General features: G+C 33.8%; 1 protein-coding gene across 1 annotated transcript; it reads left to right on the top strand.

Annotated features, from left to right (window-relative positions):
- The first annotated feature begins 426 nt into the window (after window positions 1-426).
- Window positions 427-5,219, top strand: LOC115718761 (phosphatidylinositol:ceramide inositolphosphotransferase 3). Its single transcript, XM_030647589.2, has 12 exons — window positions 427-572; window positions 669-784; window positions 883-972; window positions 1,584-1,670; window positions 1,769-1,837; window positions 3,207-3,287; window positions 3,640-3,711; window positions 3,868-3,928; window positions 4,019-4,121; window positions 4,328-4,423; window positions 4,509-4,555; window positions 4,783-5,219. Exons 2-12 carry the CDS (start codon window positions 746-748, stop codon window positions 4,911-4,913), a joined length of 876 nt encoding a protein of 291 aa, XP_030503449.2. The 5' UTR covers window positions 427-572; window positions 669-745; the 3' UTR covers window positions 4,914-5,219.
- The last annotated feature ends 22,338 nt before the right edge of the window (window positions 5,220-27,557 follow it).

Genomic DNA, 27,557 nt, shown 5'->3' with positions numbered 1-27,557 from the left:
AGCAGTATTTTTGTAAAATTCCCTTAAAAAATGGACCAATATTATGTAGGCCCAGTATAATTTCATTCTACCGATTCTAGGCCCCACTGTAGGGCCTCTTAAGGAAGCCCACCGCGCGTAATTAAGCGTTAATAACCGCAAGATAGGAACTAGTAGTGAGTAGTGACACTCATGGAGTCATGAGTCTTAGGGGAAGTGAAAATCAACTGCGCTCATTTCCACTCTATCAATTTCAATCAACGGTTGTGCTATGTTCTAGTCATCAAATGGTTTTGATAGACGGTCAAAATTCACACATTTTACGGCTCACTTACACACCAGCTCTTTAGAATCACTTCCCCTGAAACAAATAGCCCGGGAAATATATAATATCATTATTATTATTAGTAAATAATAAAATAAAAAATAAAACAGGTCATTTAGTAATTTTTCTTTAGAATAAATGAATTATTTTGAAGTTGCACCCCAATTTTAGAACTTTCTTCTCAACTGCCTCGTTCAAGAGTGAGAGAGAGAAAGAGAAGAGCGAGAAAGTGTTGCTTTGGATTGGATATTGGTGAAAATCTGTTTATGTATGAGATACTTCCGAAATTTAAATGTATGATTTTACAAATTGAAATTTGGAACAGAAAATGTTGAATTTTGTATATATTTTGGCATTGTTACAGATAGTGATTAATGTCGAACTTTAATTTCATCATAAAATCATCATCATCGTCATCATCAACAACACCGTAACTGAATCATGATAATGCCGCTTTACGTCGCTCGTGAGGCTCCTAAGGTTTTTTCATTCATTTCCAATCTCTTTGTCATTATTTTTCTTTTGTTTACTTTTCTGGGTGAGAATTTTGATTAATTTTGTGCCTGAAAAATGTGAAGCTATGGAGGAAAATTTGCTCAGAGACATCTGTAGAGGTTTCGCTTCTTTCCGAGAATTGGAAGTTCCTTCTCGGTGGAATTTTTGTTCAGGTTTACTTTCCTATTTCTTTTTCTTCAAAATATGCGTAATTCTCTAATTTTATATTTTTATATAACAGTATTATCACTAATTAAATGTTGTTGTATGTATAATGAAGGGATGCCTATCAAATTTGTTTGGCCTGCGAGGTTTATATAATATATTTCTGTGAGAACGTATATAACAGTTTCTCCACCTGGTTTGGTTATAGTTATTAAGTAAATACTAGATAGATCAGAACAACTATTCTTCCATTTTTAGTGTTGTGGTGTAATTTTGTTACTAGCTGTATTTGGCTTTTTTATCGTGTGACAAGCAGCTAACAATGTTATGTTCCATCTGGTAATAGTTTTATAAAAGATTTTTAATCTTGTTTAAACTTCAAATTTAAGGTCTTCACTAAGAGAATAACTACGATATTGGAAGCTCTTTGAATAAAATGTTGTGTGTATGAGAATGTACCTTGTCATTTTTGTTGTTTCTCTTTCAAACAGAATTATGCTTATTTTAGCTTCTGATTTTTTTAGCTGTTTAATGACTCTTGTTCTATTATAATACAAACTTGTGTTTGAGCCCAATTACTCACTTCTTTGACGTTCATCATATTTGTTGTTATTTGAAGTATTTACATGGCTTGGCTGCTCATGGAGTTCATTATCTGCATCGCCCGGGACCAACACTTCAGGATGCCGGGTTCTTTCTTCTTCCGGTGGGTACCAGTTTTGCTTGGTTCATACAGTTGGTTGTTGATGGCGCACAATTTCTAGTTGTACATATGTTTTAATATTTTTTTATTTTTTACCGTAGGAGCTTGGTCCAGAGAGAGCTTATATGAGTGAGACTCTCTTCTCTGTCATCTTTTTTTCCTTTGTATTGGTAAGTCCCTTTGACTGTTCTTTTGCTTTTCAAATCATCAATTTTTTCTATTTCTCTTTTTATTGCTTGGAATTAAGATTTATATATATATATGTATTTCTTGATTATTCTTGCAAACTATCACTGTATCAATACCCATTCTGTATTTTTCTTTTTTACATGCATATTTTTTAGTTTTAGACTGGTGATGTTTGGTTTGTTGTAATTGGTGTTGTAATGGAATCAAAATCTTCATTACATTGTTTGGTTTGTTTTTAAAGTGATGTGATGGGGTTACACTGTAATAATGATTACATCATATACATGAATCCTCATTACATCAATTAAAATTGTGTAATGAGGATTACATTACAAATGGTTAAATAAACTAAACTAAAACCTTAGTACCCTTTTCTATATAAATATAAAAATTAAAGTACGGACAATTTTGTCAATATGTCATCTATTCCAATATTCATTTCAACAACAAACCAAATATCATAATCGATTCATATTACTATTCTTGTTCTATTACATTACTATTACCATTATTACTATTCCATTCTACCAAACCAAACATTAGTGTTTCTTTTTCTTTTCTTTTCTCCTTGTCTCCATACAATTTAGTTTATGTAGCTGTTTTATGTTTAACCATTGATATTTCCTTGGCACCAATCAGTTTGCTAAAATTACACAGAAAGGGCATGACTTTCCTTTGCTCTCCTGGTCTTATGCTTGCATTATGAGAGAAATTAGGTGTAATTACAGATGTGATGTAACTTATGAATAAACTTTAGTTTACTGCCAGTTTCCTTTTTTGATTGTTTCATGATTTTATTCAAGATTTTGGTTCCTTTTACCATCCCTTGAATATCACAAAGTTAAACTTGGATCCTTTTGATTTTTTTTCCTGTATGGCAAATAATCGTAATTCATAATTACTTGTGATGATTCATTGGTTTGGAGTTGTGGAGTAACATATGCACGTCAGGTTGTTTGTATTTGCTTGCACTTGGTAAAGATAGAAATGATTGTGTAGAAATGGAGAGATTTAGGCAGAATTGTCATTTTATAGGGGAACACAGGTACATATGCAATTCTTTTATAGGTTTGCAGAATGTAGCTTCTGAAAATTAGTTTTCCTTGAAGTTTCTATTTGGAGTTAATAATTTTACCCTTTCTAGGTTTTTTGCATCTAGAGGTTCTTATGTTTATTGATGCAAATCACAGTCAAGATTTTGTTTATACTTGTTTCCTAAAGGTTCCATTTTTCAGTTACAATGGTATCTCTAAACTTTTCTAATCTTCACCTGTTATTATGTGATGTAGCTCATTTATAGAATGCTAACATCTCAAGTTTCAAGTGAACTAACAATATTTTGTCTTGCAGTGGACTTTTAATCCGTTCTTTTTCCAAAGTAAAAGAATATATACAGTCCTCATTTGGTGCAGGGTTCTAGCTTACTTAGCTGTAAGTATCCAGTTGTTATAATCTATTGAAATAGTTGTTTACATTATTTAATATGAGAGATTAGCTATTTTCTGAAAACATGTTTTTCTACAACTTGCATAAGCTTACTAGAAGTTATTTCCTTTATATCGTCCTTATTTTTCAGCCTCTGCTAATCGCTAAATAATTTGTTATTATATCCTTGAGTAATTTTTTAAATTTCTCCGAGGTTAGATTCTTTTACCTTTGTGTAACTGCCTGTGGTAAAATCTATCTTTGTCTAACAGCCCAAATAGATAGGCATTTCACAGTTTCCTATGCTGTATTGTTATTTTCTGAAATTCATTATGTATATCTCTGCTTGGCTTTTAAGGTTTCTCAAATTCTTCGGATCATGACATTCTATTCCACTCAACTTCCCGGTCCAAACTATCATTGTAGAGAGGTAAGTTTAACTAAAGTTTGTCCTGTTCAGTTTGATTAAATCAGCATTCCTAAAGTACGCATTTTGATCTCTCAGGGTAAAATGTTTCTGTATGTCATTTATATGTACGTTTGATTATATTGACTTTTTTTATAACCAGATAAGTGTCTCTTTCAGGGTTCAGAACTGGCAAGGCTTCCCCCTCCAAAGAGTGCAATTAAAGTGCTTCTAATCAACTGTTAGTTATGAACTATCTACACTTTTACAATACCTAATCAATGTAGAACTTAATTGCTCAAACCTAATTTTATCTCTTATTAATGTGCAGTTCCTAATGGAGCTATATATGGCTGTGGTGATTTGATATTTTCATCACACATGATCTTTACTTTGGTATTTGTACACACATATCAAAAGTTTGGAACAAAGAGGTAAATTATCATGTTCTTTGAACGATTTAAATTTTAATGTAACTAGAATGCACAACTACATTGAGGTTTCATCTACCAAGCATAGTAGTTGCATATTTCCTATTGAATTTGAATGTCTAATACCCTCTGTTTTCTCTTCCCTATATTTTTCATCTCCAGTTTTATGCCCTCTTCACTATTTGTAATATTAATGCTTATCCTTGCAGATGGATTAAACAGTTTGCTTGGGCACTTGCTGTGATTCAGAGCCTTCTAATTATTGCATCTCGCAAGCACTACACTGTTGACGTTGTTGTTGCTTGGTAAGAAGACTTTATTTATCTCTTGATGAATTTTTTTTGGAGTATTGAGTTTTAATTGACAAAGAGCTGCATAATTCTCTGGCAGGTACGTGGTAAACCTGGTAGCATTTTTTGTTGACAACAAATTGCCAGGTTAGAAAAAATTTAGTTTCAAGAAAATTTTCACATCTCTTAAGATTTCTTCTATCATGAGACTCATTTTCTCTACTTGAATTTGCAAATTGAAAGTACTTGAAAATTGATTCAGTTTCATAATCTTAGGAATTAGTCAAAATATCAAAGGACAATAATTATTAATTAAGCAGCAATGGAATACTCAATGCTTTAAAGGTGGGTGATTCTATGTTTGTTTTCTCCAGAGCTGCCCGACCGATCCATTGGTTCTACCACTCCACAACTATTACCATTGAGCACAAGAGATAAGGATTCCAGGAACAAAGAAGAGCATCAGAGATTCATAAATGGAAATTCAGCCGATACTACAGACTGAGTATGGAAAATCAATTATTATCTTTGGCCATCAAATCTTGTTTCACTTGCACTTAATACTGGATGTTTTTCATCATGTATAAATTCCGGTTACTTCTAGTCATAGGAACAGATGAATCACAAGATTTCAGAATAGGAACATCTGCAGAAAATTACAGAACATTGATTTAACTAGCTGAAGCTGAAGATAGCTTTGGTGTTAACAGTTTTATATTTTGTTCTTTGAAGTTTGCTTTCAGAGTAAACCTGAATTGTACATTTTGTGGAATGTGTAAAGTGAGAAATTGAATGCTTTTTTTAGGAAAAAGGGGGGCCTTAAGCTCAATTATTACATGTATTATTAGAAGTCACATGCCATTTGGTTTAGTCGATATCCCCAGTTCCCCCACACGTACTGGTTGTACCATCATTTTTCTTGGTTAAAAATAAAAATGAAGGGGAGACAGAAAGTCTCCATTTTCAGACATGTAGAATCAAGAAGAAAATAAACAAAGTCATCATAGTTTTAAATTCAAGCCACTTCCTTGTATACCAGGTTGTCATGAATAAATATCCAAGCATATCATATCGTATCAGATGGTCCACAATTTTTCCTTGGGTTAGCCTACACATCTTTGGCTGATGAAGATAGACTAATGTGTTCAAAGTGGATTAGAGTAGCCAATCCAATAGTGCATGTGGTTGCCTTATGTAGGCAATCGGCGCTGGCATGGCCCACGTATTCAATTGAATAATGCTTCTTGTCTGGTGGCCCCATTGTGGACCACAAAATAGCCTTTGCTTTTTCCAACCCCACTTTCTATTCTTTCTTTCTTTTGGTAGGATGGTGAAACATGGAAGTTGGAGACAGCCCTTGCTACATCCACACATGCTTGTTTTTTTTTTAATTAATGTTTTTTTGCTTTATATGTAGTACTACAATGATTTCTACCCTATCGGTCTGAGATTTTCAGTCCTACTAAGGTCAAACATGTTAAGACTTAAGATGGGAAGAAAGAAAAAAAAAATTAATGTCTTCTCTCTTCCTCTTGGGTATCCCAGAGCCAAGATATATATACCCCAGATTCTGAACAAAGTTACTTGTTGTCCTTTAAGCCAGTGGCAGCACTATTAGCTGTGTGTTTCTGAGCTTGCATTATGACTAATGAGTGTCTTTCACATTCTAATAATAATAATAAACAGAGAATCCCTTTTATCCGTAATCTAATGTCTTGCTGGAAACTAGAGAAATGTTTTCATAGAACTGTATATGTATAATATACTTTATAAAGTTTGACAATATAATGATGAGTCAATAGCAAGATTGGTGACCGGGCGGTGTGTGTAATTAATAACAGGTAAGGCACCTCATCCTGAACATCTTGTAAAACATATAATTGGTTGAAAGGTAGACTAGTAAATTTTTTATGCATTTAATAAAAGTGGATGGTCTGTTAATTTAAAATAAATAAATAAAAGTGCATGGCCATGGAACACATTTCATGAGGGTAAAATTATCATTATTGGCATTGGTTTGAATATTTTTTTTTTCTCCCTCTAATGCTTCCTCAATCCAAGGACAAATATAGCTGATGAGTGATGTTGGAAAGTTGCCAAACAGAGCCATGAAAAGTATCCACTGTCTGTGCTGAAATTTTAGCGAAGTACTATAAAATTAAGGCAAGTGAACAGCTTACCCTGGCTTGCTTTTCTGGATTTTCTTGCATTGTATAACAAAAATATTTTCTGTAGAGATGGGGCTGGTTGGGTATGGGTGTGGGGCTTTACCACTTTCTTGCATTGCATGCACTTACATCATGGCATTGAGGCCCATCTTCACTCATCTTTTGTCAACGTTAAAAAAGAAGTTATTATTAAAAAACAAAAAAACAAATTTCTTTTGTTAATTTCCATGGCATTCTTACACCAATTAGTTTAAGCTAATGAAAGAAAAATGTGCTGGAAAAGTTGAAGATTGAGATCTGTTTGGAATGCAATGCAATCTTGTTAAATAAGGTGAGAAAACAGAAAACAGTTTCCTCGTAGTCATGGATTAGAAGAACTTACTTGGACTACCGTTTAGAGCTGCAAATAAAAGTTAAAAGAGGAAATTACACGGAATTTTTAAAAAATTTTAAATATGACAATTTTAAGTTTGATCAATTTATATAGTATTTTTTTTTATTTTTAGGTCTTTTTATGGTATTTGATATGTCATATATATGTAAATTAGGTTTTCAAATTCCATATTTAATGTTTTTATTTATTTAGGTAGTTTTATTTGTCACTGGTATTGGAAAAGTCGTCGGGGTTTGTTGTCGGCGTCGAAAAAATTAGTGGAGTAGCTATCGGTGTCGAAAAAGTCGTCGGAGTTGCTGCCGACGCTGGAAAATTTGTCGGAATTGGCATTGTCGTTGGAGTTGATGAAGAAACCAGTTTCTTGATGAAGAAACCACTTTCTTGGTAATTTTTCCGGTGACAATGTCAATTCTGACGACTTTTCTGACACTGGCAGCTACTCCTGCGACTTTTTCAGCACCGACAACAAACTTTGGAAAATTCATCGAAATTGGCATAGTCACCGGAAAAATTACCAAGAAACCAGTTTCTTGATGAAGAAACCAGACCAGTTTCTTGGTAATTTTTTCGGTGATTTTTCCGACGACAATGCCAATTCTGACGACTTTTATGGTGTCGGCAGCAACTCCAATGAATTTTTCGACATCGGCAGCTAGGGCTGAACATTTCTAGCGGGTTCGACCCGAACCCGAACCGGTGAACCCGCAAATTTTTTTTTTTGAAAAAATGTTCGGGCGGGTCGGGTTCAACCCGGTACCCTTTGGGCGGGTTCGCGGGTTGAGTTTTTAGGAATATTGGGTTTCGGGTTGAACCCGCCAACCCACAATTTAAATATGTTATATATATTTTTATTTTTTTTATTCCAATTTATATATATTAAATTATTAATTAAAAAAATAAAAAATTTAATTTTTTTTAAAATTTAAACTCAGGATTTTTTTCTATTTTTTTATAAATTTATTTTCTTAAATAATATAAATTAAATATATTTTTATATATAAATTTTTATTAAAAATTTATATATATTATATTAAATAATTTATATTCAAAAATCTATAATAATTTTTTAATAATATATATAAATTTTATTTTAATTTATTGTTATTTTTATTAGTTTTGAATAAAAAATTAATTTTTTTTAAAGAGTTGACCGAGTTGATCGGGTCAACCCGCCAACCCGGTCAATCCAGCCAACCGAAACCCGCGAACCCGCGAACCCGTGCCCTATTCGGGTCCGGGTTCGGTTTCATTTTTTTGAACCCGAAACCCGTGAACCCAAAACCCGCACGATGTTCAGCCCCGACAGCTACTCCGGTGACTTTTCCGGTATCGACAGTAAATTTTGGAAAATTTGTCGGAATTGGCATTGTTGCCAAAAAATTACCAGAAAAATCACCAAGAAACGGGTTTCTTCATCAAGAAACCAACTCTGGTAACTTTCTTGGTGACGACAGCAACTCCGACGATTTTCCAACACTGACAACAAACTCCAGTGCCTTTCCGGCACCGGTGACAACTCTGGCGATTACTGTAGTTTCATTTGTTTTATTTTTTAAAAAAAAATATGAAGGAAATTTTAATATCTTTTATGCTAATTCAATCCTATACATGTTAAGTTTTTATTTCAAATACCATATTTTTTCCTATTAAGTTTCCTTTCTATATTTATATAAACTAGCTTTATTTTTCCCATATTTATAGAAATATCCCAAGTTAAATGTACAGATCATATTTGAAATTGTTTTATTTTGATCGAAAATGTATTTTAAAAAATGAAACACAAAACAATTTTTTATAGAATGCATTCTGTAATACTTTTTTAAATAATTTTTTATTTTTTAATTAGAAAAATAAAAATATTTTCAAAAACATATTTTGTAAAACTATTTTTACTTTTTAATTTTAAAATTGAGAATCAAAATTTTAAAAATTTTAGAAACCAAAAAAAAAATCAATTTAAAATTTTTTTTAAACATATTTTCTTTAATTATAATCTATTTGTATTTGTGTCGGGTGTACTGTCCATTCTATTAGACGAGCCTACAAACTCATAAGTCGGGTCGTTCAAGTAGTGATCATAATTGTATACTAATGATCGCATAACATGGAAACTTAAGCATACACTTATTCAACTATCATATTGCTAACATGCCTCTAATCATGTATTTCTAATCATGCTATCAAATTTAAACTACTAAAGTACATACAAGTTTACTAAACCGTGAGTTGAATTTGTCTATGATGGCTGATTTTCGGAGTACAACTTGGCGCCTCCGATACAATAGTGTAACGCCCTACTAATCAGGGCATGTTATAGTGATTTCTTAATTACTGTACTAACCCTTGCTAATCAAAGGAGTTTTAATAAAATTTTCATAACAATTAAAACTTTAATAAACATAAAACACTTTTCTAAATATTACAATTCAGGATTCTAAAATCTATTATTAAAACATTCATAACTTACATAATCACAAAAGTTTTTTCTGACGACATAACAAAACTAAGCATGTATTGTCTCGAGGATCGTAACCCTCCGAGTCTGACCGTTTGGATATGTACAATCTTCACCAAGTTCGTCTTTTATTGCTGTTCAATTTTTATTTTGCCTTTACCTACACATGGAACATAAATGTGAGTCGACAAACTTAGTAAGAAAAGTATAACACATACAACATATATAAAACATATAATTTAGAACTCATACACCCATGATCCTGCTAACTTAATTTACTATAAATTATAATTTTCGCTATAAGTGAATAAATAAGCGTAATTTATTAATTACAATTATTTATTTGAAATATGTAGATATAATGTAAGTTATCTATGAAATATTTTCAAGTTCGGCGACCCTGAAGACCCGATCGGAGGCTAAAAATATCACAACGGTTTTAGTTAGTAATGTTGATGGGATTATTAAGATAAGTTGATAATAGAATTTGTAACACCCTAACTAGCATAGGCGTGTTAACGTGATTTTTAACGTACTGTGCAGCTCGTTGCTAATCAACGAGGTTATTGGAAAAACGTGGATAATTAAAATTTTACTTTTTAATCAAAACATAACATATCATACTTATAAAATTCCGGGATCCCGTTTTCAAAATACAATTACCAAAGTTTACTATTCATTTACAAAAGATTTGTCAACCCAACGACTAAACAACAGAAGCCCTGATGTCCCGAGGATCGTACGCTCCAGGCCTAACCGCCTCGACATGTACAATCTTCACCTTCTCGCTCTCACGGTTCCTCAACTTTAGCCTTGCCCTTACCTACACATAGCAATAGCACTGTGAGTCGACAGACTCAGTAAGAAAAGCATAACATAATAAACATACTAAAATCCCGGGTTATAATCAGGCGCCCATACACCTAACCATAACCCTAACTGAATCAGGAACGTTCTTGACAAAGTATGACTAACCGCGAATCCAACCTATACTCAGTACTCTAATCGCACTGATGTGGTAGCAGTTAATCCATACTATCTGATAGCCTAGCATATATCTGATGGCATCTCGGTGCAACTCTATGTACACCTCACTGTTGCCCTGATATGCTAATCTAAGGGCTATATAAATTTTTCCTAACATATATCTAATATGTTATTCTGACGGCAACTAACATGTACGCTAAACATGTATAAGCATATGCATGACATTATACTAATCTTACCTTGATTCTAAATTCAGGTGTGCCGGCCAACCTGAGTGGAACAACTGCTCGGCGAATTACAGGCTCCTAAATCACATCAATCATAACATAGGTGAATGATACGCTAAATCACTTTCCTGGAACTTAAACTTGAAACTAAAAGTTTCCCTATCGATTAATAACATGACAATACCCTAAATATCCCAAAAATGGGAAAAACTAGGGTTCCCAAAACTACCCAAACCGGTAGACCGGTTCCCCAACCGGAATTCCGGTTCTGGGAAAATTCCTGGGAGCCAATCGGAATTTCGGTTCCTACAGGCCCCTCTGAACCGGAATTCCGGTTCAGTGCAGGAATGACCAAAACTCTCATATCTCAACCAAAATAACTCCAATTCAAATCAAACTTTCCAGACCTACTATTTAGACCATAAAGAACAAAACCCAAACAACAAAACAACTACAGAACCTCAAAATCAAATTTCACCATTAAAGACCAAAGTTTGAGTTCAAACTCCAAACTTGATTAAAACCAACCAACAACCACTAAAACCTGCTTAAATCCATTTATCTAACCGTAATTAAGCTTTAGAAAACAAAGCAAAACACTAACAACATCCACAGCAACAAAATCACAAACCATGCAAAAATTCTTTCCTTACACTTCAAGAAAACTAAGAGGAGGTTGCAAGAACTATACCTTGGCTTGAAATCACTTGAAACTTAGCTGGAAATCCCCTAAAGCTGCTGAAGAAAACCCAACCCTAGCTAGTCTTGTGGGTTTCGAAAATGAGAGAGAGAGTTGGGAGTGAAATGTGATTTTCCTTTTCTTTTATTTTCTTGAAAATGAGATAATGGTGTTTAAACAACTAAAATTAGCTATTACACTACTAAAAATCAGGTTACTAAATGTAGCTAAGTCCACTAAAGGACAAAATACATATGGGGCAAAATGGTACTTAAGGGTATTTTTGGGAAATTCTAAAATTCCGACTATTATCGACATTCCCAATGTCTAACTATATCGTCCCGCTAAACTAAAATACTAAGATGTGATTCAACTAAGCCATACACAGCGTTCCAATGCTACCGAACACTGAACATGCAAAAATATGAAATTTCTATATATGACATATAAAATGCATTCTGAATTCAAATAAAACATCATAAATTAATAATTTAGAATTAATAACTATTTTTCATAATTAAATCCTAATTATCTGCTAATTTCCAAATTTAAGCTAAGCAGTCTTTACAGAATTACTGGAGTATTTTAGAGTACTCGGAGTTGACCAAATACCTAAAGATTTTTTAGTGGCTAAAAAATGGTAAAATAATTATTATTAATAAAATTTTATTATTAATAATATTAATAATATGATTATTATTATTAAAAGTTTTAAACTTATCAGATTATATTTATATTAAGTTTAAAAACTTAAGAAATGAAGAAATGAAATATTCATTCTTTGGTGCGACGAAACTCTCACCCTCACCATCCGACTTTCTTTAATTTTCAACCAGAAACCTTGCGATTTAAGCCCTATTAGCAACCAGGTAGTGAATTATTGAAGAGGGAGAGCTAAAGGGCTGAGATCATCGGGAATGTTTCTCCACTTGAGTTGGCTGACATCCGTGAATCTAGATTAAAGGTAAGAAAATTATAATGTACTACATGGCATGACAGGTTTCTTGATTGTCGATTGTTTGGTGCGACGAAACTCTCACCCTCACCATTCGACTTTCTTTGATTTTCAACTAGAAACCTTGCGATTTAAGCCCTGTTAGCAGCCATGTATTGAATAATTGAAGAGAGAGAGAGAGCTAAAGGGCGGAGATCATAGGGAATATTTCTCCACTTGAGTTGGCCGACATGCGTGAATCTAGATTAAAGGTAAGAAAAGTATAATGTACTACATGGCATAAAAGGTTTCTTGATTGTCAATTGTTTGATAAGGCAACGGTAGCGTGATATATAGGCTTGCCTGATTAGGCAATGTGATATATAGGATCACCTGATTAGGTGATGTGATATATGGATTCCAAGCTATGGCATGGGCTTGCCTTATTAGGCAATATGATATACAGGCTCATATGATTAGGTGATGCGATATATGAATATCAGGCTATGGCATGAGCTTCGCCTGATTAGGCAATGTGATATATGGATACCAGGGAGCGGTATTTGGGTTATTTCCGTGTGACAACCGTGATAATTCATGACTCTAAACTGAAATCGTTGCTAGGTTTCTTACTTGTCAGCGATCTTGTTTAGGTAGCAATAGTGACATATGGGTGCCAGGATATGGAATGAGCTTACTTGATTAGGTGATACGATATATTGGTGCTAGGATAAGGCACGAGCTCGTCTGATTAAGCAATGCGATACATGGGTGCCAAGTTTTGGCACAGGCTTACCTGATTAGGTGATACGGTGATGCGATATATTGGTGCCAAGATAGGGCACGAGCTCGTATGATTAGGCGATGCGATTCATGGATGCCAGGTTTTGGCATGGACTCACCTGATTAGGTAATGCAGTGATGTGATATATGGGTGTCAGGCTATGGCATGGGCTTGCCTGATTAGGCAGGCAATGCAATATATGATTATCAAATTAAAGTATTGACTTGCTTGATTAGGCAATGTGATGTAATACAGAAAGTTACTTTATGAGGTAATAGATATAATTTATATTATTAAATGAGTATGACCTATTATTAGTATTATGATTTTGTATTACTGAATATCTATATACTGACGTTTATTTGTGGCAAAAGTCAGTAGTAGTTTGGATAGAGTAATGTGTGATCGTTTGATTCTAATTGTCTGAGTATAAATGAAGATATTTGAATAATAAATTATATGATTGTTGTTATTACTTTCTTGCTGAGTACTTGTGACTCATGGGTGCTATGTGGTGTAGGTAATAGGTAGAGACATTTAGACAACTATGAGTCAAGAATCTTCTCTAACAAATGTATATATCAGCTTATCTAGCAAGTGGTGCTGAGTTGTCAGCAACTATATTTCAAATATTCTGAACTTTTAAATGTATTTTGTAATAATATTGTAATGGCATGTCTTGTAATATTTTAATAAGGGGATCCCCAATCGTAAAAAAAAGACTATGCCATAATTTTATGATTTAAATTAGTTGGTAAAATTTTTATTAAATCACATTTTATTTAAACAGCTAGTTTATGATTATAAACTAGTTCATAAATACATACATTTGGCGTCCCTAAGGATTAGGGCGTTACAACATGGTATCAGAGCAGTCAAGATTTTAAAGGTCATGAAGATTAGCTGCATATGTACTTTTACAGTGAAGATAAGCTCAACTCATGGGAAGTAAGTATTATTTACATGCTATATGATTAATTGTTATCTTATATCGTTACAAGTATATACACAGTAAGCCTGAGTTGAGTTAATAGTAGTTTATTATGACTATGTATTAATTGAGATAGTTTAGTAGAGCTATATGACCGATATATATGTAAAGGAATGCCTATTAGTATTATTGTTATTTAAAAAATATGAGTAGTGTGAAACGATGATTAGTAAAGTATTGAGTATGGAACTCACTAAGGAAATTTGTGCAATTCAATGGGAAATTCATCGCTACTATAATCACGAAGTGATGTATGTTGCTATATAGTAAATTAGTTGACAAAGCAAGCAGCTTAAAGAATTTATAAAGTAGTAAGCTTGTTTGAAAGTAAGATGAGTATTTGACATGTCATGTGGGTCGTAGAATTGTTAGGCTAAAATTAGTCTAAGTTTCGGGTCGTATTTTCGGTTAGTTTTCACTCTTTGTTTCTAGTTTTAGGGCTATTTTACGCTTGATTCTTTTGTTTCAGGTCCTTGGGTGTTTATAGAAAGTATGTACAAGAATTGAGGACAAGTGGTGAAAGAATCGAGAAGAAAAACCAAGATTGGTGTCTCTGCCTGTTCCAGTCGCGACGAGGAATTCGCCAGTCGCGACGGGAACTGGCAGAGAGGATCTCGAAGTTTCAAAGTTTAACCCCGTCGCGACGGGAGCTTTGCAAGTCGCGACGGGGACCCAGAGACGGGATTTTTGGGAAGTTTTGTAATTTCACAAATTTTAAGGATGAGACTTGGTTTAAATAGATGGAGTTCGTGGAAATTAGGGTTCATTCAGAATTGGAGCCCTAGAAACAAAGGAGGAGGCTAGAAGAGCGACTTGTTGCGACCCGGATCAATTGCTTCAACTAGTTCTTTCTCTTCTCTTTAATTTTTCTATGCTATTTTCTGTTTCAATTTTAATTATGAATTTGAGTATGGATGTTATGAACTAAACTCCTATTTAGGGAGAATGATGAATGTTGTTTAAGTTTTTCCTAGTTAATGAATAATTGCCATTCCTCCATTTTGATTGTGAACACTATTCATATTTGTGTTTAATTTCCATGTGCAAGATTGATCACCTTTTACATGTTTTATGATCTCAATTCAAAATCTGAAAAGTGAGAATTGAGAATGCTAAAATTGAGTAGTCTAGGTTTTGATGTGAAACGAGAGTATTTACATAGTCTTTGTGACAAATAGATTATTGCTTAATGCTGATTTCATGTTAGTTTAATTAAGAGATTAATTAGAGAGCATGAGATTTAGAACCTAAAAGATCTGAAAAGAGTTAGGTTAATTTATAATCTATTATTCACTTCAAGAGAAGGATAGCAATTAGACATTGACATTGGTAACTTAACAACATGATTCGTCTCCCTATTTTCTCATCTTGATTAATCTTCCTTTGTTATTTTTAATTTTTTGAATTGTCTTATTTAATTCATAAAAAGTATTATTTGACCAGATAGAATCATAAGTATAATTTAGTAGTAATTAGTCCAATTCCCTGTGGTTCGACCTCACCTGTGTGAGTTTACTACTTGATTGTGTATACTTGCGTAGTAATTAATAATTTTCGCAACAAGTTTTTGGCGCCGTTGCCGGGGAATTGTTTAAAAATTGATATTACAAAAATTAGATTAAATTCTACTTTGGTTAATTCTTTTTGCTTATTTCTAATCTGTTTCTTTTAGATTAAATTTTGTAATATTATTAAAAATTAAATTTTGTTCTAATTTGGTTTTTTCTTTTTAGTTTTAGTATTAATTTTGTTGTTTTAAATTTTTATCTTTTTAGTACTAATTTAGTTTTATTTTATTTTTATTTTTTATTTTACTAATGTTTTACTTATGAGTTTGACCTGCAAGATAAATCCAGATGCTATATCTTGAGGATTTTGCTCAACAACACAATGAACCATTTTATTCTGCTTGGAGGAGATTTAAAGAGCTTGGAGAGAGATGTTATCCCACTTTCTCAAGTGGATGTTTTACGTGGCTCTTTTATAATGGACTTAATGATGAAACAAGAAACTGGGTTAATTATGGAGCAGAGGTCACTGGAGCACCTCTATTAATGAGAGGCTATGACGTAATAGATCTATTGAATAACATGGCAGATTTTGATTACGACTGGCATTAGGATTCATCACTTCAGGGTTGGAGTCACCAATACCCACCTTATTGCCCAAATTCATCCCAGCAAGCTGAAAAAGAGGAGCAACTACTATCACTTCTACAATCCCTTCCCGGAGAGATTAATCGCTTAACTGACATGGTGAGAGCCTTATGTGATAATTCAGTGGCTCATGATTCAGAATGTAATAACTCCAATAATGAAAGTTATGAGAGTTATTGCTACAATGAAGAAGGGTCATTATTTGAATACAAGAAAGATAATGAGCCTACAATTGAAGACCAAGATCCTTGTGAAGAGGAAATTATTGAATATGAAATCACAAGTGAGGGTATGGATAGCCAAGTGGAGAGTGAGCAACAAGAAGAAGAGTTGTTAGATGAAAGTGTAGAAACTGTGACATTGGAGGATGAAGAAGAACATGGCATCATTGATTCGACTTCATCAATGATATTGACTGATAAACCACCAATGAATCCATATATTTCATCTACATCATATTATATCCTCTACGAGCTACGAAAGGCTTCTCCCCAAGCACATCATCCAAAGTCTTATGTTGTTGGTGTTGATTTTAGTTCAAACTCATCACTTGCCAAGCTTGAAGGCAAGTGTAACAACAATTTTCAAGTTTTCTTGCATGACGCTTATTACGGGCGTCAACCGCTTGTTGATGTGGCGTTCAGGTAAGTCCTTCTCACCTTGAATATTATATCACATTGGAGACAATGTGAATCTTTAGTTTGGGGGGAGGGATTTAATATTTTTTATTTTTTGCACTTTTAATTTTCTGCTTTAATTTTCTGTTTTAGTTAGGAATTGGCAATAAGCTAAACGATGATTGTGTGCTGCTGTTAATGTTATGTGCTCTGAAATGGAAAAATAATTGTGTGCTTAATTTTGTTAACTCTTTGGATTAGTTTGGATGCTCGTATAACATGTGTAAGGATGCAATTTGATGATCTGTGAAATATGTTATAATTTTTACTATGGTTTGTGGTAAGATTAACTGAATAGCTTAGAACTTGCATGTCTTATTCTTTTGAGGCAAAATCCTTGACAACATTCAATAGGAATATGATTTAGGCATTTGTTGGATAGTTTGAGCCTTTCAAGCCTACCATGAAATGATTATCCTTAGTTAACCCTCTTGAGCCTAAACTTGTTTTGTTCTTCACCTGTTGAACCGAAATATGTATCCACACTGTTAAATTTTGTCCTCACTATTTTATCAATGATATCATAAGCTATATAATTAGTTTGGGGGAGCAAAATGCATGGTGTGAGAGAAGATAGAAAAAAAAAACGTGCAAGATTGAGAAAAAAAAAATATAAGTTGTAAGATCAATATCACTGAAAAAAAAAAGCAAAAAAAATAAAGAAAAAGAAAAGAAAAAAAAACATGATTCAGGAAAAAATAATAAAATTCAGTGACGTTGAGGATAAGAAGGAAAATAATTTTTCTCAATCATGGCGAGTTGTGGGAATACTTTGGGAAATTTGAAATTAGAAGAAGCTTGGGGGTTATTTTTTGTGCTTATGATATCTTTAGCCAAAATTGTTTTCATTTTCCAAAGATCTAAGCCATACTCTCTAAACCTCAAAAAGCCCTATTGATTCCGAAAGGATGTTGTCAACATTAGTGGAGAGAGGTAAGCATGCAAGCATATGAGTTATCGGGTAGTGGAATGGTTGGAAAGAGTAAAACCATTATAACACTGTTTCGATTGTGAAGTCATCTTGTGTTTGTGCAGTATGTGATAACTGAGCATCGAAATTAATTGTTAGAGTTGGTGGAATTGAAATTCTAGTTTGGGCAATGAAAGAGAACAACACATGAGCAGTAGTATTGTGATTATCTCTTAGCGTAGTTAGTAGATTAGTAGTTAGCAGTATTTATCTTACTCGAGGGCGAGTAAGAATCTAGTTTGGGGGAATTTGTTAGGCTAAAATTAGTCTAAGTTTCGGGTCGTATTTTCGGTTATTTTTCACTCTTTGTTTCTAGTTTTAGGGCTATTTTACGCTTGATTCTTTTGTTTCAGATCCTTGGGTGTTTAAAGAAAGTATGAACAAGAATTGAGGACAAGTGGTGAAAGAATCGAGAAGAAAAACCAAGATTGGTGTGTCTGCCTGTTCCAGTCGCGACGGGGAATTCGCCAGTCGCGACGGGAACTGGCAGAGAGGATCTCGAAGTTTCAAAGTTTAACCCCGTCGCGACGGGAGCTTTGCCAGTCGCGACGGGGACCCAGAGACGGGATTTTTGGGCAGTTTTGTAATTTCACAAATTTTAAGGATGAGACTTGGTTTAAATAGATGGAGTTCGTGGAAATTAGGGTTCATTCAGAATTGGAGCCCTAGAAACAAAGGAGGAGGCTAGAAGAGCGACTTGTTGCGACCCGGATCAATTTCTTCAACTAGTTCTTTCTCTTCTCTTTAATTTTTCTATGCTATTTTCTGTTTCAATTTTAATTATGGATTTGAGTATGGATGTTATGAACTAAACTCCTATTTAGGGAGAATGATGAATGTTGTTTAAGTTTTTCCTAGTTAATGAATAATTGCCATTCCTCCATTTTGATTGTGAACACTATTCATATTTGTGTTTAATTTCCATGTGCAAGATTGATCACCTTTTACATGTTTTATGATCTCAGTTCGAAATCTGAAAAGTGAGAATTGAGAATGCTAAAATTGAGTAGTCTAGGTTTTGATGTGAAACGAGAGTATTTACATAGTCTTTGTGACAAATAGATTATTGTTTAATGCTGATTTCATGTTAGTTTAATTAAGAGATTAATTAGAGAGCATGAGATTTAGAACCTAAAAGATCTGAAAAGAGTTAGGTTAATTTATAATCTGTCATTCACTTCAAGAGAAGGATAGCAATTAGACATTAACATTGGTAACTTAACAACATGATTCGTCTCCCTATTTTCTCATCTTGATTAATCTTCCTTTGTTATTTTTAATTTTCTGAATTGTCTTATTTAATTCATAAAAAGTATTATTTGACCAGATAGAATCATAAGTATAATTTAGTAGTAATTAGTTCAATTCCCTGTGGTTCGACCTCACCTGTGTGAGTTTACTACTTGATTGCGTATACTTGCGTAGTGATCATATTTTTCGTAACAAGAATATGAGAAACTATTAAGGGCAGTTGTTTAAGTGGTTTCGAGGATGGAATCTTCTTGTCCTGAAGGTGGTTCAGAACCCCTGAAGGTAGAACAATAGATAAGTATAATTGTGTCCATCCAGGATTTGAGGTGGACTGGAGATTATGATTAAGTGAGTTTTGCTATTTCGTAATACAGAAGAGATTTCCAGATAGTAGAGGATAGATCCCGAGGAATGTGAGTTGAACCATGTTAATTAAGGAATAACTCAATTAATGACCTATAAGGTGGTAATGATGAGAACATTGATATTACAAACATAAATAAGACTATCTGGATTGCTAGAAATGGTATGATGAGGATGGGAAATACTTTTAATGGTTTGATTAGATGGTGAATCTTGTATATGGAATGGTCATAGAAATCCTGAGAAAGGTAACGTTTACTCAGAAAGTGGAGAAGCACATAACCTGTGAATGAAGGAGATATACCCAAGTGATTGAGATGTATATTAATGAGATTGATAGAGTACTAGTTATTAATAATAATTATAATAATACTTGGGGAGATTCGTGGAGGTCTCCACTTTGTATTTAGTGAGGTAGGGGTTATAACCCCGATGATTGAAAGGAGAAATTTAGATAACCTTCTAGATGTGTGTCTCAGTTAGAAGTATTAGAGTATTAAAGTTTCTATTGGAATGGAAATAAGACTGATAAGGTTACCAAAATATTTGAAAATAGAAGATACTTTCCTAGCGAGGAAGGTTGAGTTTAAATTTATTTCATTGAAGAATATTAGACCATGTGTTATATTGTTAAGAGAAAGAGGTACGTTGTTAAATGTAAAAGAATTGAATATCTCCTATACGTGAGGTAAATTTCTTTTTGTGAATGTGGAGAATAAAATGTACATATATGGGTTGTTTTAATAGACGGCCAGAAGTGTTAGATTACTTTGTTGAGTAACAGTGAGAGTGATATAGTTATTACTCTATAAACCCATTGTAGGGTTAATATGGTTGTCTTAATTGGGCAACAGAAGAAATTAGTTACTTGATTAAGTAACATGGATTATTAATTATCTTATTAGATAATAGAGTAGGTTGTTTTATTAAACAACAAGCTATGTAATTAAATGTAATATGATATTTAGAACAGTTCACCAAGTACGAAGTTAGCATTGATTTCAAGGGAACAATGGTAGCGTATGAACCCAGGAGTGAAACCTTTGTGGTAATGATGGGAATATTATTAAGATCCTTACTGAAGAAAGAATGGGATTTCAGGATCAAGGTATGATCTTTGATTAATTATTGTTGGTTAAGGATTCGAGAGATGAATATGTCCAGTTCAACTTATATACTTGGTATGAGTAGTATTGCTTTTATCATAGGTATTGAATCAATTAACTTTATAATGGTAGTTATGTATAAATGATTGGAAAATTTAAAAGTTGTATCAGTTTAAGAGAATTGATACAGGTTGAAATAAGTTGAGATGAACCAGATTCAAATTGACATTAAGATAGGAACTCCTCAAGGTTAAGTGAACAATACTGATAAGTAATTTTAAGAGGTCAATAAAAAGGAATGGTGGAAATTAGATTTAATTAACGAAGGGACAAAAGTAGAAAATATAATTAGGAACGACAATGATGCATCTACTTTCAGATAACCCACCATGAGCTTACCTTAGAGTTAAGCATACTTAACTTGGAGTAATCTCAAGATGAATAATCTTTCGGGGAGTAATCTCAAAAAGCATACGAGTGAAGACAATGTACACTGGAAAGATTTGTATTAGGATGCGAAATTAGCAATCATTCCAGAAATTATCAAGAGGAAGAAATGTGTTAATAAGTGAAGATTTACAAGGCATCGAGATGAGTATATATGAGTGGATGGAAGTAAGGAATACTATAATTAGATATCTATTAAAAATAAACATTTAGCTTGTTAATAAGTTAAATCAGTACATCAGCAACTAGTAAGATTGCGTCAACTTAGGAGATCCCATAGGAAGAATAGAAAGACATAATTATGAATTATATTTAGTGGGATCTTACGATTTCGACCGAATAGTAGGGATTGGACATACCGAGTTAATATGCTGTCTATTAGTGCAAAAAATTTATACAGTAAATGAGCATATGGAGTTTATACGAAGGAATAGTTTAATGTTGTGAAGTCTCAAAATCGATAACTTTGGCTATGATATTAATAGTTTAAGAAGGTTATTGAGAACCATGGAGATTAAAGTGAAAATAGTACAAGGTTTCATTCTTGAAGGATGGGTAATTTAAGAGAATTAATAGAATATTAGAAAACATGCTGAGGATATATTTGATAAAGGTTAGATTATCTTAGAATAATCTCTTCCCCTGACATAGTGTTTGTTTAAAAATAATAATTAAATGTACTATTGGTTAGACACTTTAATAAGTGTAGTATGAGATAAATACGGGACACCTATTCACTGGAATGAGGCAGGTGAGAAAAGAATACGATTAACTGGAAAGATCCAAGGAACTTATAATGCTATAGAATGAATTCGAATTGTATGCTCGCCTCATTGAGTACACAAAAAACCTACGGTAATTCAAAGCGTAGGAATATCAAGTTCCAAATGGGAGATTCTATTTTTCTCCGGGTATTGCCTATGAGAGGGATATGTAGAAAGGGAAGTTAAACCCTAGATTCATAAGACCTTTTTATACTGGAGTAACTAGGCTAGATAGCCTATCAACTAGCTTTAAATCCTGCATTGTCCAGAGTGCATAATGTGTTTCATATCTCCATCTTGAGAAAGCATGTATCAGATCTGATCCATATTCTAAGTTATAACGATTTTGAACTTCAGACAGATTTATTATATGGGGAATAGCCTGTCCAGGTTTTAGATGGGAAAGAGAAAGTATTTTGGAATAAGATAATTCTACTAGTTAAAAGTGCTGTAGAGAAACAACAAGGTGGAAGAAACAACTTGAGAGTTAGAGTCGTAAATGCGAGAGCAGTATCCTGAATTGTTTAGGTAAATTTTGAGGACTAAATTTCTATAAGGAGGGGATGGTTGAAATATCCCAGAAACCTAATTATGAATAATTAGGATTTATTATTATATTATGGGGTAGTAATGAGTGAAACAAATGAGAGAAAATAGTTTTTATTTCTAATGATGTATTTTAGTATATACAAAGGATATATGTATAATACAATGTGAATATCTAGTAATGCTAGAGTAAATGAAAAAAAAGAGCATTAAATGTAAATTTACAACTAATTTCAAGCTAGATATATACTAAACATTCCTAATTTTGAACTTAGTTCCCCAAAATTAGTATGATGGACAGATTTGGTAATGATATCAACTGCTTGTTGTCTCGAGGGAATATGCTTCAAGATGATGATCTTATTTTCAATCTTTTCACTAATGAAGTGACGATCAATTTCAACATGTTCAATTTATCAAGGTCAAATTGAGATGCCAGCTTTGCTAAGGCATCAATATTAGAGTTTTGATCTCTTGGAATTTGTTCTATTTTGAAATAATCGAACATTCTTCCGAACTTTCGCTAAATATTTGGCCATTTTAAGGCCCTTTGCTTAGTACTCTCCCAAGACTTGATTTACTATTAGCTATGAATCACTAAAGCACTCAAGGTTCTTAACTTTCAACATCTCGGCTATTCTTAATCCTGTTAACATGGCTTCATCATCTGTCTCGTTATTCAAAGTTTCAAACTGAAACCTAAGTGCATAATGAAATTTAAAGCTTTATGGTGACACCACTATTACTCCTACCCCCAAGGCATTCTTGTTTAAAGCTCCATCGATGAACAGTTTCCAAATTTCTATTTCATTTCCTATTCTGAAGTCTTCTCGCGAGTTAATTCCTGTCCTTTGATTGAAGTTCTCGGATGATAAGTTATCTTGAATTGTCCTAACTCATTCGGCCATTTAATCTTCTTGATGCATCAAGTTTTGACAATACTTGTCGTAATGGTTGATTCGTTAGGACCTTGATAGGATGTGCTTGAAAGTAGGGTCGTAATTTACGAGATGCATGTACCAGGTAGAGTGCAAGTTTTTCTAAAGGTGGGTATCTCGATTTTTCCCCCAATAACCTTTTACTCACATAGTAAACAGGTTGCTAGTTTCTGCCTTCTTCTCACACTAGTGTCACACTTATGGCATTTTTTGAGACATCCAAGAAAAGGAACAATGTCTCCCCAGTAATTAGTTTGGCCAACACTAGTGGCGTGGAAAGGTATTTCTTTTTTCCTTTGAATGCTTCTTCGCACTCTTCATTCCATTCAAACTTTTTATTGCCTCGCAAGATATTAAAAAATGGGAGGCATTTATCAGTTGACTTCAATATGAATCTATTGAGCGCTACCATTCTTCCCATTAAAGTTTGAACTTGCTTCGGCTTTATTGGTGAAGGCATCTCGAGTAGCGCTTTTATTTTATCAAGGTTAGCTTCTATTCCCCTTGCATTCACAATAAAACCCAAAAAAAATTCTGAGGAAACCCCAAAGGAAAATTTCTTGGGATTCAACTTCATATCATACTTTTTTAAGTATGGCAAAGCATTCTGCGAGATCCTTAGTATGGTCCTCACTTTTGATTGATTTTACCAACATATTATCAACGTAAACCTCCATGTTTTGCCCAATCTGGTTTTTGAACATTCCAATCACGAAGCATTGGTACATTGCTCCAACAATTTTCAACCCAAATGGCATGACTTTGTAACAGTAAAGCCCCATATTTATTACGAAGCTTGTATGTTCTTGGTCTGGAATATGCATCTTAATCTGGTTATATCCAGAATATGCATCCATGAGAGTCATTAATTCATGTCTTGTTGTTGCATCCACCAATTAGTCAATCCTTAGTAGTGGAAAGCAATCTTTTAACATGCTTTATTTAAGTCAGAGAAGTCTATGCATGTCCTCCATGTTACATTTGGTTTGGGATAAGTACCAGATTGGATATTCACGAGGATAAAATGCTTCTCGTGTGAATTTATTGGTTAATAACTTATCAACCTCTTCTTTGAGTGCATTTTGTCTCTCGGGGTCCAGTGGTCCCTGTTTTTGACATTTTGCCAGATGATTAGGATCAATATTAAGGTGATGGCATATCACATTCAGGTTTATCCTGACCATATCAGAATGGCTCCAAGGGAACTGATCTTAGTTTGTCTTCAAAAAGGTGATTAGTTGCTATTTCAGTTCTTCCCCCAAACTTTTCCCAATATTAACACATTTAATGGGATTGTTTGGGTCTAAACTCACCTCCTCCAACTCCTCACTTGGCCTAAGTTGGTTACTCTCATCATGGATCCTAGAATTAGCCCTTCTATTTTTGAGCTCTACCTTGTAGCATTTTTGTGCTAACAATTGGTCGCCTGTAACAGTTTCTACTCCAGCATGAGTGGGGAAATTTAGAGACAAATGCTTAATTGAGCTTATTTTCCCCGTCAATATGTTGTAGACAGAAGGGATATTGACCACTAAAAATTCTTGCATTTGAGTCGCGGACAATGGTGGTTCCCCCATGGTTAAAGGAAGTTCAATTATGCGCAATTGCGACACTGTCGCCCGTGAATCCACATAAGTTTACCATACAAGGACTTAATTTTTCTTCCTTTAATCCCATCTTCTACAATATTTCCTTATAATAAATGTTGACGGAACTTCCATTATCCACGAGAATTCTCTTTATCCTTTTATTCGTAAGTTGTACTATTATCACCAAAGGATTTGCATCTGGGTATCATACATGTAATGCATCTTCATCAGAAAAGACAATGGGCAGTTCATTTGATTTGACCATTTTCAAAGGTTTTGGAGCGAATATTGATGCCTCATTCTTAACCTCATTAATGTAACTTTTATGTGCACTACTGTTACCTACGAGGTGTGGCGCTCTAGAAATAACTAAGATATCCTTGCCCTTCACAGGGTGAGGTTGTATTCTTGGGTTATTTGGGTTATTGGGCTGATTATGTTTGTTTCCTTGTGTCCTCGTGTATTGCCTCAAATATTCTCGTGAGATTAGGCTCTCGATTTCATCTTTCAACTGACGGAATTCTTTAGTTGTATGTGTAATGTCTTTATGGAAACGATACTACTTATTTAAATCTCGCTTGTTCCTCGCATGCCTCATTGGGTCTAGTCTACGAAAATGCGACCCAATTTTCATTGACGAGGTAGATATTTTTGCGAGTCTCATTTAATTCAGTATACACTTAATAAATTGGAACATATTTTTCATGTTTTTTTTGCTTTTTCTTATCCTTGGATGAGTCTCTTGATTCATCCGTCCTCTTGGCATTTAAACCATTTAGATTTTCCATTTTAGTAATCACGATGCTCGATGTTGCTGTACTAGTGGTGGATTTATCTCCTGAGCCTAACTTTAACAACTTGATTTCATTCCATGCCTCTTCTTTTCATACAAAAATATGTGCTCTTTCATTGAACTCGTTGATAATTCGCACAGGATGTCCTTGCAAATCATCACATAATTCTCCCCTCGCAGTAGATAAGTCAGTCGTAATCTCAACCTGAAGGGCTTTCAATTGAATGTTCTCAATCAAATTTCTGACTTTGGATGCAGCTGTACTAAAACAACTTAAGTATGCCTTAAGGGATTCTTCTGGTTTCTGCTTGACATTAGTCAGTGAAGATGCTTTTGGTCGACGATCTCTTGCAGCTTGGAACTGCTTTTTGAAATCTTTTGACAATCTCTCCTATGAAGTTATAGAATGGTTGGTGAACTTGTTGAACCAACTACTTGTTGCCCCTGTTAATGAAATCGGGAACAATATGCACCACAACTTGTTCAAAATGTTACTTGCTCGCATTATTGTATTGAAATTATTCATGTGGCCGACAAGATTGGTGGTACCATCATATTGCAAGACATGTGGATTTTTTAATCCTTAAGGAAATTGTGAGTTTAGAATATCAAGGTGGAATGGTTTTGTCTCTTCATCTGAATCATACTCTGGTAATTTTTCATACTCTCCATCCTGGTATTTTCTAAACTTGTCTTTCAACTATATTACTCACAATTTTATTGGATCCATATGTTGTTGATCTGCATTTTGATTGAGGTTGTTATGCAAATCTGGTGCATTACAGTTTAAATGCTCACGTAGGTTTGGCTGCCTTCGATTTAATTGTTTACCGAGGTCAGGTTCACGACGTCTCTTGTCATAATTACTCATGGATCTAGTCCTTGAGTAACTTTCAGATTGATAACTACGAGAGTTACTTATACTTTCTTTACTAGTAAAATAATGTCGTGTCCTATCCCCATCTTACATTTGCCTATGAGTCCTAGTTGACCTATGGTGCCTGTGGGATCTTGACTCCCATGTACTTGAACTAATTTCACGTGACTCATCTTGCATTGGCCTTCTTCTCCAAAAAAGATTTGATACACGACTTTTACTCAGGTATGTGTGTGTATTTACTCAGGTTGATTTCTAGGATTTCTCTCATCATGATGAGGGATTTTCTAATATCCTGGTCAAGACTACCTTGCATTTACATTCATGTGAGATGATTCTGGTATATCAGGTTGTTCATTCCCCTAGTTTGTAAATCCATGGGAAGTTCCTAGAACTTCACGTCGATGCTCCTGATTTCTTGTATTGTTAGTGTTGGGTAGGTTTTCTCTATCTATTGGGATATCTTTTGCATTCCTAGGTTGTTCTTCCTGAGTATTTGTGGGATTCCCTTGATTATTTTCTTATCTCCAGGTCCTGGAGCCTTGGGGTCTTCCTCATGGTCACCTTGCAGAATGATCATGCTGAGTTTGAGGAGTGGTTCTCTGTGCAAGTTTTAGAACAAATTTTTAATTTTAGATAATGTTTTGTTTATTCCAAATTTTAGTAGAAACTTAACTTTTGTTTCATGTTTACAATCACAATATTTTCAACTAAATTTTTCGAGTTCTATTGTAACTATTTCTCGTAATGGCATTTAATTATGTGTTGCTCATATGGAGCAATGGATTAATATTTTAAGACTTGATGTACCAATTGCACTTATGAAAAAACTTTTTAACGTTGTTAAACCTATAAACCATAAAAAGCAAAAGATTGATAACGAAGATAAAACACATCTATGACATTTATGTCTTGGTCATATAGGCTATGATAGACTTCACAGGTTAACCAAAGGTGGTCCATTTAAAAATGTAACTTTGGGTGAATTACCAGTTTGTGAATCTTGCCTAGAAGGAAAAATGACTAAGCGTTCTTTCTTTATAGAGGGAGAGC

The sequence above is a fragment of the Cannabis sativa genome, chromosome 2, assembly GCF_029168945.1.
Source record: "Cannabis sativa cultivar Pink pepper isolate KNU-18-1 chromosome 2, ASM2916894v1, whole genome shotgun sequence".
Taxonomy (NCBI): domain Eukaryota; kingdom Viridiplantae; phylum Streptophyta; class Magnoliopsida; order Rosales; family Cannabaceae; genus Cannabis; species Cannabis sativa.
Note: the sequence above shows the minus strand (reverse complement) of the source record. Positions and strands in the feature narration are given on the sequence as shown.